The 12,593-nt window shown below is 44.9% G+C and overlaps 1 protein-coding gene across 1 annotated transcript; it reads right to left on the bottom strand.

Moving 5' to 3' along the window:
* Positions 1–8,594: 8,594 nt before the first annotated feature.
* Positions 8,595–12,281, bottom strand: LOC140926375 (uncharacterized). The gene has a single exon (XM_073376126.1). The coding sequence runs from the start codon at positions 12,279–12,281 to the stop codon at positions 8,595–8,597; it is 3,687 nt and encodes a 1,228-aa protein (XP_073232227.1).
* Positions 12,282–12,593: the final 312 nt, after the last annotated feature.

Here is a 12,593-nt window from a genome sequence, read left to right on the forward strand (position 1 = left end):
AATTTTCAGCATTTGGATCAGCCTTGACATTCTCTTTCTTAAATGAAACGTAAGTTATAATTAACACGTAGTTCAATACTTTTCTCTAAAATTTTGGGAAAAAATGAAAATCATTCAAGCAAGGATTTTCATTGAAGATATAGATTTAGCAAGGGCTAAAAGCGAAGCTTCCATTGATAAATTTATAATTTAAATCAAATAATAAACTTGTATCCACAAATCAGTTAACGTTAGAGCACGTTCATGTGACTTTTGATGGAAAGGCTGAGTGATTTTAAAGAAAAATGATTTGCAAACAGTCCAAGAGTGAACCAAATCTTACATCGAGTTGATAGCCTTATATGGATTGTACACCCAAAAAACAACAATCATCTTCGACCACATTTAAGAGCCATAAATTGGCTCTTGATTTTTGGCTCTTGATCAGAGTAGATTAGGCCTGGGAAACAAATCAGGCCGAATTTTTTGCGTTCGACATGTTTCAGAATCTTGCTTTGGGGGTATGTAAACGAATCTTTTATACTTTTTATACATCACCTGAGGTGAATTACTGTGAGGCGCTGTGTTTATCATACAGACCTCGGACAGAATGCAGTATTTCACAATTCTGAAATACAAATTGCACTCATTCAATTTTTAGGACGATCGAGCCACGCGTGGGCTAATAGCAAAACTGCTAAAAAAATTCAAAATCGCAGATACGGCCAGCCGGTTGCGAGCTTTGGAGTGTTTGAATGAACATTAATAGAGTTACGCTTCAACATAATAAAGAATTTATCAGGTTTATTTTTATTTAGTGTTTTTAAAACGATGTGTAATCTTCAAAAGCCTTTGATATGAGCGGCATTTTGAGTACTCCTGCAAGCGATGTTCATGAACGACTGGAAACAAACGGCACAGCGATTAAAATTGCAAGAGGGGCTAATGACAATAAATAAAAGAAATGTAATTCGGTGAAACATATACAGAGACAACAATTTTCAATTACAAAGACAAGTATTAAAGTGAGTCTTCCAGCTTAAAGCTTAAGTCTATGTTTTAAACCGGCTTCCCGGTGTTTGCTTTTTTCAAAGATGAACTCGAGGCAAGAAAATGGGTCAAAGCTTTCTTTTACAGCCAGAATTTTAACTAAATATTCTTGGGAACGTTTTTTTCTATTTGCGGTGAGAAATTGTCTAAAGCCAGGCTTTTTAAAGTTCTGTAAGCTTACATCAAACCTAATGATACTCGGTCAGATTATTGCCTCAAATCGTACAAACGTGCATAAACTAAATAGCCGCATAAACTACGCTCGACTTCATTACATTAGATATAAAAAACAAACATATCTCAGGCTTACCATTCAAGATGCAGCCCCTGGAAGCTATCAAGTAAGGCCAGAACCGCTTCAGACTTTTCAGCCCTCTTACGCATCAAGCAAGATGAAAAACGAAAACGATGCGATCCCAAATGGGATTTCCGACTTTCACAAGCGACGTATTTCTCAACCAAAAACCCATTAAACAAACTAGCCACGAATAACACAAGACTCTTGATAGCAGCTGAAATTCATTTCTTGTACACCCAGTAGAAAAAGGATTTCCGACTTTGACAAGCGACGTATTTCTCAACCAAAAACCCTTTAAACAAACTAGCCACGAGATAACAGAAGACTCTTGATAGCAGCTGAATTTCATTTCTTGTACACCCAGTAGAAAAAGGCGGTTACAAACATCACAAGTTGACACAAAACTCTGTCTGCTTCAGCTATCAAAGTAACAAGAACGCTCTTAGTAGCCTTGAGTCTCGCTTGCTTGGAGATGAGTTTTGTTGTCAAAGCCGGTGCTGTTATACTACTTTTTCGTTTGGAATACAAAACGAGTGTTGTATGTCATAATCAGTAAATACTCAAAAAGTAAAAGTTGCAAGGAGAGACAGGCAGCACATCTTAGTCTCAAACCGGTGTGAAACCTTTAAAAACCTTCCACATATTGATATTGATCCATTGAGGAGTACTCTTTCAGGGATTTTACACTCAAAAAAATTGAACGATGGTTTTTATCGGTATCAGTGGCCGATGACTCTGTCAGTATAAATATACATAGCTTCTTTGTACCGGACCAAAATACGCCTCGGTACAGTATATGTTCAGCACAGGAAAAATGTGTGAGTTTAACAGAACCTTATACAACACACAGTTAATTCAGTTCGCGCGTATTCCTGCTGAATTTGCTGTCCGTTTTATAAGACGCGTGAAAGTAATTACATTTTCCATAGCTGCTTAGTATCTACTTTTAATATCTCCGTACAGTCTCAGAGTACAATGTTTAGAGTTGCACACAGCGTCCATTTTAGATAGATAGATAGACGGACAGACAGACAGACAGACAGACAGACAGATAGATAGATAGATATATAGATAGATAGATAGATAGATAGATAGATAGATAGATAGATGGATGGATGGATGGATGGATGGATGGATGGATGGATGGATGGATGGATGGATAGATAGATAGATAGATAGATGGATAGATAAGAACTTTATTTTAGCACGATAAAAAGATCAGCATTGCTGGTGGGGTCGTGCATACAACAATTACAAGAAAAATAAGGAGTACTGAAAGCAAATTTACAATCCTGATTTTCCAGTAAACCTTTTAAAGTTTTACTCATTAAGAATATTCTTTTCTTTTTCGACCACTGAAGTGATCAGTTGTTCCAAAATAATCAACACTTTCAAGCGATAGAATATCTTGGACCAACCCGTTCCGGAAAATGTCGATATGGGATTTCTATTCTATGGTCAAGTTCAAAGCTACCCGTATAAACACATCTGTGACACATACGTAATTTTAGGCTGGATTTCCACTGACGCGTTTTTGGCTCCGCACGTTAATGCACATAAATTTTAATCTCGTAAATAAAATAGAGGTAAGATATAAAGTGCTGAGATTAAACGTCAAGTTGAGCGAGTTTCTACTTTTACGCTTACATAATTGCACGTGCGGCCATTCATACATTGCCTTTATTTTATTTGCGAACGCAAATTTTACGCACGTACGCACGTAAAAATTACGTGACAGTGGATACTTGATATCTCAAGTATTTATGAAGTGCAACACGACTTCACATCTTAACAACTGCAAAAATCTATCAATTAAATACATAAAACAAAGTGAATCTATTTAACCGTAGATTTCCAGTAATTTCGACAATATTCTGAGAAACGTAACGCTTTAAAACACCACAAAATAGGATTTTCCCGCTGTAATTTTTTCTCATCCTACTTGAGGATATTTCGTGTTCAAAGTGTCTGCATGTCGTGCATAATTACAGGAAAATCAAGGGCCTCCATTCGAGGAAAATTACATCATTGCCAAACTTACATGCGTCATTTCAGTCATCGCCGAAAATATACCGCATGCTCATCACGAGACTCATTTGCATACAGTGAAAGTCCCCCACGATTCTTATCCCCAGTTTCCACGGTCTTCGCTAGGAACGCGTGGCCTACAAACTAGGTCCCACCGACAAAAAGGAAACGACTGCATTTTTAGAGTCTCGCTCTGCTAAAGCAAGCTCGACTAACAAGTTTCAAGATGCTGCATAAATTTTCTGCATGAACTCACCTATCAAATTATGACCAATCAGAGCGTAAAAATTGGACGTAGAGCGTGACCAACGCGTGACCATGGTGAGAAAAGTCAAAAGCTACTGTACTTCTTTGCCTGTAATAGCTGGCTAATTTTCGCGTCCGAGGTCAGTTTGAAATCAAAATTTTCATCGTGCGGCACATAAACACAACATATTTCATATCAATTAAAACAAAAATAAACATGAGCGTGCGATCATTTGAAAAATAGTAACTTGTCAGCGGATAACTTCAAAAAATATTCGACCTCGATGGGTCGACATATGAGCCTGCAATACGGTCAGGTGACACTGGTCAGCGGATACCTTGTTTTGACAGCTGTCAATTCAATCACAATATTGATGTGCAATATGTGTGCAATATGAGTTTTCCTGTGCTCCTAAATTAGCTAGAAAGAAGTGACATTGAACATTGGTTTCCCTGTGGTGCGGACGGACGGGCGGGCGGTGTACGGTCACGTGATTACCAGATTTTCTTGGATGGGTAGATTTATTTAGGGGCTCCGAGTGCGTGGAGCTCCGCTAATATAGAAGTACTTTAGTTTGAAAAGAAACTCAGGCATTTTAGTTAGCGAGTTAGTTTATAGTACCTATTTTCTGTTTGTATTTTAAGACAGAGAGTTACTTAATTAGAATATCTTGTGGCAAGATAAATAACGACAGCACTATAAAATTCTACTAACTAACCGAAACGTTAATTTTAGGTAAGTGTGCTCATTGTGCTGAAGTACCTGTTTATTGAATTTCGCTCGGCTGATAAGGTGATGTTATGTCCAAGGACGTACATTGAAGCTATCAGATCACTCCACTGCACCATCTCCCCTAGAGGTACTCCATCAAACGCTTTTTCCAGCCATATTTTTTGTTGCGCAAAGGCTCCCATGAAGAGTAAAATCTAGCCATGGAACCGGTAAAATTAAAGGAGTTGGAATGAGCCTTCTGTCTTTCTTTAGAATAAAGCTTAAATAATTCTTGTAAGTCAATATGGAAACAAAATTCTGCAACCTCAAACATGGATGCTGATTTCTGTCATATTCTAATATCTTGTTACAAGCTGATCGATCCGACGAAAATATTTTTTCGAAGAAAAAGATACTCCCAAGAGAAGAGAAAAAATTCTACATTTCAGTGGCATTCAAGATATCTGGCCTTTTTTATATTAATTTCCGTTCGAATTTTTATATTTTCGGAAGTTATTTTTCGCACATTCCGCACAGATCTGGCTATTAATGCGACTTATGCATGTTTACGTCAGATGAGCAAATTTCACCTCCAAGCCTCGTTTTGAAATTTTTAAGTTGCGTAGATTTGCATAAATAAATTCCTAGGGCAGTAGATTTGAATAGAATAACCCACCATCCTCAAGGCTCAATTTTCGGTCTCGACCCCCCGCGAAGATAAAACTGTTTTTCTTCTACAGCCGTGCATTTTAATTCTAAAAGTTGCAAAAAACTTTCGAGAAACTTTCTTTCTAGGCGTTGAATTAATTAAGGTTGAAGTGATGTAGTCACGTGAGATGTGTCGTCATAATGATATTCAAAAAGAAATTCAAAATGGGGCAAGAATGGTTGATTACAAGTAAGTTTGAACCGTGTGTAAATGTTTGTTTTACCGTACGAATTTTTTCCGTGGTCGGAACGGAGAGAATTTTTAATTTCTTAAAAAGATATTAACAGGTGAAAAGTGTCACGTGACCTATTTTGCTTAAATACTAATTAAAGAAAAACGCAAGTCTTCCATTCCGGCCAGATTCAAGCAAGAAATAATGATACAATAACAAAAATTTCGTTTTTAATACATACTGTGTGGCAACTCGCCACCCCATATTTAAGTTTTCTTTCCTCTCCTGGACTCGACCATAAGTGGTCACGTGACACAGATATCTGATTTCTTACGTTACAGGAAAATTAAGGTTACCGATTTGTTTGAGGTTACCAAATTTTGGAAGGTTCTGGTAAATTTTCACAAAGTTATGATCATTATAAGATTTTATGCAAATTAGTCTCACGCTATGCCTTAACATACAACAAGTGCAAATGCGAAGAACTTTTCTTTCAGACTAGGCGTGTTGGTGAAATTTGCTCGTATGACGAAATCATGCATAAGGACATTGCCTTCAGAAAGGACCCCTAAAAGGTTCTGTTTCGAAAGGGACGGAGACGGGATTCTAGAATGAATTAAAGTGTCTTGTAATTGTAAACCTTTAAATTTCATCCAATTTTTTAGTTTTACAAGCTTTTCTGGACACAGGCCTACCCAGAGGGAATAGGCACGAACGGGACTCATAAGTCCTATGCAAGGTGCCATCCCTACCCAATCCAACGACCCGTTAAGGTTGGCCACACCACCGAGATCTACGTTCCATACTCTTTTCGAACAGTAGTGTGGGTTCTCTTACGTCCCACAAGAACAGACAATGAACCAAAAGAAACAGTAAACTCAAGAAAACGTCGCCCAAGAATAACCAAATGATTAAAAATCATATTTGTCCTCGCTGTTGATGTATATCTAGAATTACTCCATTCAGTCTAAAACATGTTTTTAAAGCATTATAGAGAAAGCTCCTGACGTAGCGTGAGAAAGGCCAGAATGTTTTCGATCTCTATGTTTTTCTGTAATGATAATGAAGATAAAGGTTAATGATATTGAAAGCGACAATGATAAAGGTAAGATAATGTTCGTGATAAAGATAAAGATAATGAAAATGACGAAGATGATGATGATGATGATGATGATTATGATGACGATGACGATGGTTGGTGTGTGATGGTGATGATGATGATGATGATGATGATGATGATGATGATGATGATGAAGATAATGATTACCAAAACCAATGTGAATTTAAAGCGTGCAGTAGAAGGTTTCACTCTATTCTTCAAACATACGTTTTTTATCTGTCGATTTCCAAAGCTTGGTTTTCGCTGTTCAAGCCTCTTAGCTGAAGCCCTCCATTCTGGCCAAAGTCTTGAAATACGGTCTCTCATGAACTGGTATTTACTTTCGTTCAATTTCTGCATCAATTCTGTGAGATCGTCTCGGACATGAACCTGTGAAGTAAAGATAAATTTGTTTTAGTTTCTTACCTGGCCGAAGTGGAATGATAAAACACCCTAAAACACCCCAACTTTTACACCACTAAACGGGGTCTTTCATAAAAGCAAGGAAAGGTTTATTAATTTTATGTTTATTTAATTTTTTTACGGTCAGTTGTCTTAAAACAAAGAAGTTTAAGATAAGTTGCCCCGACTGTCATACAGACTCTCGTCGGTACTAAAAAATAAAATATGAACTTAAAGAGCGTTCATATTGTACTGGCCAAGGTATCACTGGTTATTGTGTGTAAGGCTGAAGTAAATGATTACTAAATTTCCAAACCAGTTTATTACTGTTCTTTTTAGAAGGGTAGAGATGTCTTCGCCAGGGTAACATGGGACACCATTTCTCCACCTTAAAAAGAATCCAAAAGAATTTCAAAATTAAAATTAAATAAAGCCTCCAGATCAGTCAACATATTAAGAAGCCTTTCTATTTTAAAAATGATTTGACTGACTATGAAAGGATAGCCTAAAGTAAAGCATATATATCATCTTCTAGGAGAAGAACTTGGGCGCATGTTTTTCATTTCTTTATTTCAAATTTCTTCCCAATAGAGGGAAAGAAGCAATAATGGATCCCTTCTCATATGCAATTCAAGTTTTTCTCGCAGTTTGCAGCACTGTAAGGCACTCTCCTTATAAGAGGGCCTCTAATCTTCGGAGAATCCACCGTAGGCTCTTGAAGACTCTATAATCTCATTTCCTGCGTAACCAAAGTCTGAGCTAGGGAAGCTAGAACAAGATGGTAGGCCTATGACCATTATCCTCCAAACTTTCCAACCTGTCCTTATAGGATAATATGCATGTGTAACGTCGATGTATCACTCACCCCATAGTAGTGTAGCCCAGCTACAAATTTAGGTGAACGGCCATTAAAGGAATGCGAGGCACAATTTGTACATTACACAAATCACTGTTACATTAAATCACCTCACTGAAATAGATCAGCAGATTGCAGTTATCCCTTGGATCTACACCATGCTGGTTTACGTAACATTCTCTGTCTATTGACCACATTTGTGTCATCCACTATAAATAAAGAGAAATAGAAAGTTCAGCAAGAGGACGTTTGGTGACTCTTATATTGTAGCTTTGGCCTAGATTTGTAAATTAGCTTGGTAAACCACTTAGACATAAGAGGACGGTTAGATTTAGAATGTGTTGATGTCTAAGCTGGCTGCAGAGCCTTCCTTCTTCGGCAAACTTGCAATAGGCCATTTTTACTATGGCGTCATAAGTAGTAGTAATGGGGGCCACCCTGGGCTCGACCAATCAGAAAGCCGGATTTAGGTCACGTGGTACAAATGGACCAATCAGCGTTAAGCAGAAGGTCATGTGACCTGTCAATCAAAGTATGAGCCAATCAGGGCCTAGATGACGTCATAAGGGGTGTGGTCGATGACATCCTAGGGGTGTGGTCGATGACGTCATAGGAGTGATGACGTGTTGTAAAAGTGACCCTGTGTCACGTTGGGGTGTGGCCCTATAACCCTATAGCCTTGTTACCCTAACTCTAACCCTAAGGGCTCTTATATATGAAGACGAACCTGATGGCTCGTCCATGTGGGAACCCTAAGAGAGAATTGTCGAGGGCGCATGCGCACTAGAGACATTTGGGTTTTTGGGGGGTAAACGGTGTTCTCCTTGGCCCTGACCCCTAGGGCTAGGGTGGGGCAAGGTCGAGGTCCCCCCCGGGCGGTCACGTGATGATTCCCTAGGGAATTCAAAAAAAGGAAAAAAAATAAACGCATTTTTTTGCACAGGTGTCAAACTCAGTTTTATTACACAAGTCTCGAACCCTAACGTTTACAAGCGGGAACGTGTGCCCGACCCTACGGGTGTGGGGCGTCCCTACCATGTTTTTCATTGGCACGGTTCTGGAACGAAAGGCAAGTCCTCCTCCCAGTCTTCTAAGGAAGAGTCTACGTCCGAGAACAGGATGGACAGGATCATGTTGTCCATGATGTCCTGACTGGGTCGATAACCGTAGGGGTACGTCATGCCGGTACTGGCATCCAGTACTCGTTTGTCTTGGACCATGCAGTAGGTCTTGAGTTGCGGCACGGAATGGAGCGTCTTGTCGGTGACGTTTCGTACGATGTGATGGGGGTTGTCGACCGACAGTGTTCTGGGACGATCGAGAGGCTCCTCGATGTCTTTTTGCACCAGGTTTCGAACACTCTCGAAGTTCAGGACGGCTTGTCCCCGGGCGTCCAGGGTGAAGCCGCGCACCTTGCAACATTCTTGTCCCGAACGGGTGCGGTAGGCGTAATTTTTGGGTCCGCCGGCCACGAATTCGTCGATGACGTCGCCTTTCAATTCGTCCTTGAATTGACCCAGGAAACGTCCTCGCGGCAGGTGGGTCTCGCCTTGGGTGGCCAGGTACACCACGGAATCCGTGTCCATGTACAGCACGCGGGTGTGCAGGGGGAGCAGCCCGTCGTGATACAGTTTGACGCGGGCGTGGGCGGTGGTGAAGGCGGCCACGAAGATGTTGGTGTTGGTGCCCAGTTCGCCCACGTCTTCTTTGAACGAGTGGTACACGTCGATCATCTGGTCGCCGGCCGGCAGGATGCGATGGATGTCGCGTTCGCCGTCCAGGAAGAGGTCGAAGAAGCTCTCGGGGTCCTTGCAAGTGGTCACTTGGGTCTTGTTGGTGCGTTGGCCGAATTTGCCCCAGAAACTGTTGGCCATCAATTTGCCCAGCGTGCGTCGACCCTCGTTGCGTTCGATCTTGGCCGGGTCGAGGATCACCCCTTCGACGCGCCGAAACTCTTCCAGGTACTCGATTTGCAAGGCGGGATCTTTTTCCACCTCGGGCGAGGGCCAGCCGTCGGCTTCCTGTTTCACCTTGATCCAGGTATTGATGTAATCCCTGAACAGGGTGGTGGAGGTCTGACGAAAGTCCCACAGTTCGTAGATGTGGAGGATGACGTACCCTTGGTCCAGGGCCAGCACCAATTCGGGCGTGCACCAGGTCCCCACGAAAGCTCGTTCGCGAGGGGAGTGGTCGCAGATGTGGGTGCGTTCCGTCCAGGGTAGGGGCACTTGCCGTCGGGCGCATTGGACGCACAGGGGAAACAGCAACTTGCCGGCCACGCGGACGGGCAGCACGGGATGAAACAGGTAGTGAGGCGGCAGGACGCGGCATTGGACCAACCCGTACGATCGATGGCGCACCAGTCGGTCCCAGTCTTCGGGTGTCTGGCAGGTAAACTGCGTGTGAATGACGGGATGACCCACGGGGTACTTGCAGTTCTTATTGACCCACGGGTACAGCGACGTGAAATCGTCGTAGAAGATGTGTTGGTCCGGCTGGGCCTGACAGTGGGCTCGCACGGCTTCGGTCCGTCCGCCGAAGAAGGCGTCGCGGGGATCCAGGTGCGTCACCAGATCCAGGGTCTCGGCCCACAGGCGCAATTCGGGATCCTCCCTCTTTTGGGCTTCCCACTCGCACTCCCATTTTTCGATCACCACGTGACCGCCTCGACGAATGCGTTCGGCCCGCTGGACCGTGCGCGTGTACAGTTCGTGAGGCGTGGCCCCGTCGAGTTTGGCGTGCCGCTGGTGTCGCTGGGGAAAACATTCGGGGCACCCGTGGTAGAAACACCCGTAGAATTCGTACACGATCCCGGTGCGCGGATCGTAGCCGTCCCCGTGGTAGCGATGCTCGCCGATCCGGAACAGCACTTCGCCTCCGTTACGACTGTGGCGTAGTCGGGGTTCCCCGTCCGTGGGTGGGGGCAGGATGCGTTCCAGGTGGTACAACCATTCCAAGGCGACTCTCGATTGACGGATCTGCGGATGCCAGCCGTGCAGGGGCTCGACGGCCAGGGTTCTGGGCCGCATCCAATGGCGACGGTAGGCCACGTTACACGCCGAGGCGATGGTGATGCATTGTTCGAAGGGGTCGAACCCGCAAATGCCCCTGAATTCGCGCTCGAAGAGGGTACACGCCTGTTTCAGGATCCGGACGTCGGACTGACAGTATTTCAACAGTTCGGCTTGCAGGTTGAACACGCGATTCGACGCCACTTGGTCCGCGTACCATCGTTCGAAGTCGGCGCGACGGGCCGGTTTCATGCCGTCGGGATCGTAATACCGTTTGTCCGGCATGGCCCCCACGTACTCCTGCAAGGTGGGGATGTTAAAGAAGTGGGGAAAGAACCCCTTGGCTTCCTCCCGTAAGCCGAAGGTCTGGGGAAACGAGGCCAGGGCCATGGGGAAAAAGTTCAAACTGTCGATGAATTTGATGCCGCCGGGAATGGAGACGCTCAACAGTTTGGCCCCGTTGACGATCTGCGAAGGCACCACCGCTTGTTTGTACAGTTCCTCGAGCAACAGGTAGCCGTCGTACCCCTGGAAATTATGCGCGATCAACACGAACGGGCGGCGTGTGGGGTCCGTCACTCTCAGGTTCCACACCCAGGTCAAGAATTCTTGCATGGTCGGAAACTGGTAGCGTTGATCGTTCAGACTGGTCTCGGCGCATACCAGGTTCACGCGATGCGCCTCCTCTCCTTCCTGCATGCACTCGCAATCGAAAAAGATTTTGACGATGGCCTGTTCCTCCTCGGGCACTGGCTGGTCGGTGCTGGTGGTGGGGTGTTTGCGTTTGGGGCCTCGACGTAAGGGGATGGGCTGGATGAAACATTTGTGGTCCCACACGTCCACCGTTTGCCCGCAATTGTAGCACGGTTGATAGCCGCAGATGTGACTGAGAAAGGCCTGGAAGTCGTGGAAGGTGCGTCCGCAGTGCCCGCAACACCGTAGTTGGGCACACACGTTGTCGAAGGTCAGCGGGTTTACACTTTGACCGCTGGGAGAACGGATGGTGTGCAGTTCGAGGCACCGAGGGCCAAAGAAACGGCGATGACAATGGGGACACAGTTCGGTGGCGGCGTCTCGGGCAGGGTGGGTGGCAAAGTCCGAGCAGTCCGTTTGTTGGCAGCAATAACACTTGAAGCCGGGACACCGATGATGACGAAAGTCCCTGGTCTTGTACCCTTTGCGGCACTGTAAACAAAAGTAGTTCACGCCAAAATACGCGTTCAATTTGGTGATGACGTCGTAATGTCCCTGGTGGGCTAAGAGAATCAGTTGATGCAGGGCCGTCGGGCCGCAATGCACGATGGCATTCCCGTGATCGGCCGAGACCACGATGACTTGGTAGTCGGGCAACACTTTTTCGAAGTCGCGTATTTCGGGTAACCCGCAAGGCCCTTCGGGTACTTTGGCCAATCGATGCAATTCGCGGGCTTTGGTCTTTTGGAGATCCCGTCCGTGCCGGATGTTCGTGTATTCGCTCATGTGGAGATTACTTTGATCTTTGTGTTGGTAGGCTCGTGCCGTCACCAGGGCCCGCGCGCAGCAGAGATCGTCCTTGTTGGTGATCTCGATACAACTGTTTTTACTCTTCACCATATTGACGAAGGCGTCGGACCCGAGTTTACGACGGCCCGTGCCGCGCGGCGGGCGCACGTAGGTCAAGTCCACCACGAACGTATCGTCCACCGCAAAGTCCTCGTTGGAGTTCAAGAGGGCCGTCATCTGTTCGAGCAGATGCCGCGCGGGCCCTTGCGTGTGGCGCCAATCTCTCACGCGTACACGAGCACTGGTAAAATTATTGGCCAAGCGGTTGGATCCCAGGTAGATCTGCAAATAATCGTCGTCGTGCCATGGCCGCGATTGGTCTCGGATGGCTTGGCCCAGGGCGCGAATCACTTCCTCCGAGGCGTCGCCCGAGCTGGGTTGTCCTTGCAGTTGTGCCCTGAACGTTTGCCAGGTGACGCCGAACGAGGGGCGGTGACGGACGGTGTAGGGAGTGAGCTGGAACCGCAGCCCGCCACCGGATTGTCCTTC

Source organism: Porites lutea, chromosome 2 (assembly GCF_958299795.1).
Source record: "Porites lutea chromosome 2, jaPorLute2.1, whole genome shotgun sequence".
Lineage (NCBI taxonomy): Eukaryota > Metazoa > Cnidaria > Anthozoa > Scleractinia > Poritidae > Porites > Porites lutea.